Below are 5,152 nucleotides of genomic sequence, written 5' to 3' on the forward strand. Positions count from 1 at the left end.
TGTCATTACAATGTTGTAACTTTTTGATGTTGTAAAATTTTAAAACATATGGATTATGACATATAAACTAATGAAATCATGTAACTTTTTGTTAATAAATGAATATTATGCTTGGATGTGAAATATAATTTTCAAGTTATTTATTACTTCTAATATTTAATTATTTTTATTGTAAAATAATTAAATTATTTATTTCAATAATGATATTTTAGCACATTAAATATGTATTGTAGTTTAAAAATAATAAAATATATTATATATTTTTATAGTATTATATATTTTGATTTTTAATTCATATAATAATAATTATATTAAGAATGTTATTAAATCATATTTTTATTAAATTATATTTAATAATAATTATGTTAAAATATGGTTAAATTATTTATTATTTTATTAAATTATTTTCAATAATAATTTTATTAAAATTTAATAACAATAACAATAACAATAATTATCAATTTTAAAAAAAATCATTAAGGGTGTTCGATTATTTTAGTTCTTTTCTTATACTATTACAATTTCATTCCATTCAACCAAACACAATAATACTATTACAATTCTATTCTATTTCATTCAACTAAACAATTAAATTATTTATTACATATCTATTCTATTACAAATCTATTCCATTACAGCTATACTCAATCTATTCAATTAATTTTTTTGATATATAAATTTTGTAAATTGTATACAAAATTAAAGCTGTAACAGCCACCCCAAAACTCTGTTTTCTTGTTCTTAAAGGCAAAACGAGATAAATACACTCGATCTTTCTCTCTCTCTCAATCTTTTCATCGAGAGCAGTTAAAGAAGCTGAAGCTGCTTTGCGGGTAGTCTCACTTTTGTGAAGTGTTTGTCTTTTTTTTTTTTTTTTCTCTATTTCTCCATTATAAGTCAGTTTCCCAAGTGCCAATTGGCTCCCCTGGAATAAGGTAACTGTCAAATATTTGAGGTTCCTGTTCTAAATGGGCTTGTGTTTTTCAGTTTTTGATCAGTTTAATTTTTTTGTTTTTGTTTTTAGTCTATAGAGAAGTGAAGCAATGCCAGGAGAGAAACAGGCAGAGGGGGCCATTGTTGAAAGCTTTAACGAGTCGACTGAAAATGAAGAAAAAGAGGTGGAGTTGGAGGAGAAAGGAGATCATTCCATTTTCAGTGTTAAGAGCCTTCTTTGGCATGGTGGTTCAGTTTATGATGCCTGGTTTAGCTGTGCTTCAAATCAGGTACTAAAAATCCCAACTCAAAATTGTAGTCAAAGTAGTTTAAAATCTAGTAAACTGAAAAAAAAAGATTGTTCTTTGTTTCTGCAGGTGGCTCAAGTTCTTTTAACACTACCATATTCTTTTTCTCAAATGGGAATGCTTTCTGGGATTATTCTGCAGATTTTCTATGGTGTTCTTGGAAGCTGGACTGCTTATCTCATCAGTGTTCTTTATATTGAGTACAGAAGCAGAAAAGAGAAAGAGAACTTTAGCTTCAAGAACCATGTCATACAGGTTTTTTTTTCAAGATAAACAGACCCTGTAAATATATGTATACACACATACATGCATATATACTTGGGGGGAAAAAACAGAAGAAAAATATAATCAAAATCTTTAACATGCAGTGGTTTGAAGTGTTAGACGGTCTTTTGGGACCTTATTGGAAAGCTATTGGATTGGCTTTTAACTGCACTTTTCTGCTCTTTGGATCGGTCATTCAGCTTATTGCCTGTGCCAGGTCCAGTTCTTTTTTTTTTTTTCATTAAAGTATCATCCTTAATGGATTAATCGACTGATTTCCTATGTTTAATGAGTTCATTACAGCAATATATATTACATAAATGATAAGTTAGACAAAAGGACATGGACTTATATCTTTGGAGCTTGCTGTGCCACAACAGTGTTCATCCCTTCATTTCACAACTATAGAATCTGGTCTTTTCTGGGGCTTGCAATGACTACATACACTGCATGGTATTTGACCATTGCATCCCTTGTCCATGGCCAGGTAAAACTCAGACTGGATGGAGTGTGCGTGTCAGACACGAAAATGTGTCCAACATGGATATGTTTAATTCTTCTTTTCCTATGATTTCTAGGTATGTGGAAGATCCTTCAAGGATTATATCTTCATATCCATGTTTGGATATATCCCTATATGTATGTCTTGGAAATGAGTACAGTTGGAAATGAGTACAGAAGACACTTATTAAAAAAAAAAAAAAAAAAAGAGTAAAAGCAAATCTTTCCCGATATGTATGTCTTGGAAATGAGTACAGAAGACACTTATTTTGTCTTCTTTTTACAGACGGAAGGTGTAACTCACCAAGGTCCAACTAAGTTGGTATTGTACTTCACAGGCGCCACCAATATCCTCTACACATTCGGTGGACATGCTGTCACAGTGTAGGTGTTATCTATGCTGCTCAGACTTTTTATTTTTCTTAAAGTATTGGTATTCGACATTTCATGTAATGTATGGATACTAAGATATGGCTTCCAAGGACTCTCCAATTACATGAAATTACTTAGAAAAATCTAACCATACCCATTTGGATATAAAACCGTAATTGACACTCACACTTAGTCCGAGTAAATACTATAATTACTACTTTTCCAAAAATAATATAGTACTAATTTTTGCTTTATTTTGTTGAGCAGAAACTTTGCCGATGAGTAGTGAAATGTATGTGTCAACCCTGATTTTGGTAGAACTCCTTATTTTTCTTCAAGTACCCGTGTTTGACAGTTGCGCTAAACATAAATCCAAACATAGTTTGGAGAAATGGCTCTCCAAGGATCCTAAAAACTTTTTCTTAAAAGAAATGAAAATACCAATGTTGCACATATGCCCGTATACAAGGTTATCAAAATAAATACCATAGGGAAAGAGAATATAATGAAGTAATGAAAACTGTCCTCTTGGTTGAGTTGAGCTTTATGAAATCCACTTCTTTGAGTGGGGTTTCCATCATGATAATTGCAGAGCGTCCTTTTCTACTTTAACCCAAGGTTTTTCAACCCTCTTTAGCTGTAGCAGATCTGTAGACCTATTCTATTGTGTAAATAAGAAGTTGCAATTTTGTCCCTTTGGTCACTTTTGAGTGAAACTAAGTTTATTGGACGAATTTTGGTGAACTTTTACAGTGAAATTATGCATGCAATGTGGAAGCCTCAAAAGTTCAAGTCCATATATCTATTGGCCACCCTATATGTGTTCACCCTAACCATCCCGTCGGCCACTTCTGTCTACTGGGCTTTTGGCGATCAACTCCTAGATCATTCCAATGCCTTTTCACTCCTTCCACATTCTGCGTGGCGTGATGCTGCAGTTATCCTAATGTTAATTCACCAGGTGATTGACTTCTTATGCTACCTTAGCCATATTGGATTAGTAAAAACTAATTGGTTTTCGGCTTCTAATTTTCAGTTTATTACATTTGGGTTTGCGTGTACACCATTGTACTTTGTGTGGGAGAAAGTGGTGGGGATGCATGACACAAAGAGCATATGTTTGAGGGCAGTGTGCCGGTTACCTGTGGTGATTCCTATATGGTTCTTGGCTATCATATTTCCGTTCTTCGGACCTATTAACTCAGCTGTAGGATCTCTTCTGGTTAGCTTCACTGTCTACATCATCCCTGCCTTGGCTCACATGTTCACCTATAAATCAGCCTCCGCTCGAAAGGTAAGTCTGTAAACAGCACAATTTCTTTCTTTTCTTATCTTCATTTTCTACCAAATGTTTGTGAAAATCCAGCTGCCATTGTCAAATGCTCCAATTATGTTTGCTTGTCTATCACTATGAACCACCCTTTCCTAGCCATCATGATGAAACCAGATTGAGATACAGGATGATTCCTTAGGATAGCCTTCATGGTTCTGTAATTTTGATGCTTAAGAGGCAGTTAGAGAGCTTTCCTTTCCGGTCATTGTATCGGAAACTAGTACTATTTTTCAGATTTGATTCTGAACATTAGATTGTTGGTCGTTTTCTCTTCTAAGTCACACCAGGGGATTCAAAGGTAAAGATGAACATAATTTATGAAAAACAAAGATTTGAGGTTGGTAGCCTTTCATTATCACTCTGTTTAAGTTTCATGCTGACCAAACTAATTATCCGACACTCAAACCCGAGTATGAGCAACAAAGGTTGAGACTAACATGAGATCAAAACACAGTTTAAATTCATCAACTTAACTTTGATTCTTTGGTGATAAACAGAATGCAGCCGAGAAGCCTCCCTTCTTCCTACCAAGTTGGACAGCAGTGTATGCACTGAACACATTCACAATTATATGGGTACTCGTTATCGGTTTTGGGTTAGGAGGTTGGGCTAGCATGGCTAATTTCATCAAACAAGTCGATACATTCGGACTCTTCGCTAAGTGCTACCAATGTCCACCATCACCCTCATCCGTTCATTACTAAATTAAAGCCTTTTATTCAAACCAAAACACTCTTTTCTTTTGTTTTACATTCCAACCACAGTGCATACACCATCTGTTTTTTCACTTGTTTCATAGTCCGAGAGACAATAGAATGTCTCCGGTATATCTGTGGTATATTTGGGTTTGCAGTAGTTTCCCTTCTGGGTTGTTCTACCTTGTTATACAAGTAATACTTGATTGTGAATCAATGCAAGAAAAAGTAACCATTTTAGGATGCTATCTTTAATTTTTTTTATATGGTTTTACCGCTAAATTGTTGACTCCATTGATCTGTTTTGGGAGCTTTTCAGTGATCACGTTTGGAACTATGTGGCTCAGGGCCCTTGATTTATGGTTGCTAAAATGGTTGATTTCAATGATTTGGGTCTCTTACTTTCATCTTTTATCTCCATCCCCATCCATGAATTTTTTTTCGCAAGGGAGGTTGAAATTAGATTTCTTCAATACCCGAATTATGTGGTCTGAGTCTTTTGTAGTTAAAGTTTTAAGTGAAACAAGATATGAAAATAAATATTTTAAAATAATTATAATTATAATCATAGATATCGTCCCACGTTGACTATCTAATTTATCGACACATCAAATTTATTTTTAACATAAAATTAATTTTAAATATTAAATTATAATTATAAAATCGTAAAAATAAATTTATAAAATATATAGAAATATAGAAAAAATAAAATTGGTAAAAAATTATAAAATTATCGTACTAAAAGA

The 5,152-nt window shown here is 33.0% G+C and overlaps 1 protein-coding gene across 1 annotated transcript; it reads left to right on the forward strand.

Annotated features, from left to right (window-relative positions):
* Nucleotides 1-710: 710 nt before the first annotated feature.
* On the forward strand, nucleotides 711-4,809 carry LOC108459443 (auxin transporter-like protein 2). The gene is made up of 9 exons (XM_017758808.2): nucleotides 711-935; nucleotides 1,025-1,223; nucleotides 1,311-1,496; nucleotides 1,610-1,722; nucleotides 1,809-1,992; nucleotides 2,293-2,390; nucleotides 3,132-3,339; nucleotides 3,415-3,672; nucleotides 4,209-4,809. Exons 2-9 carry the CDS (start codon nucleotides 1,044-1,046, stop codon nucleotides 4,413-4,415), a joined length of 1,434 nt encoding a protein of 477 aa, XP_017614297.1. The 5' UTR covers nucleotides 711-935; nucleotides 1,025-1,043; the 3' UTR covers nucleotides 4,416-4,809.
* The last annotated feature ends 343 nt before the right edge of the window (nucleotides 4,810-5,152 follow it).

Source organism: Gossypium arboreum, chromosome 4 (assembly GCF_025698485.1).
Source record: "Gossypium arboreum isolate Shixiya-1 chromosome 4, ASM2569848v2, whole genome shotgun sequence".
Taxonomy (NCBI): domain Eukaryota; kingdom Viridiplantae; phylum Streptophyta; class Magnoliopsida; order Malvales; family Malvaceae; genus Gossypium; species Gossypium arboreum.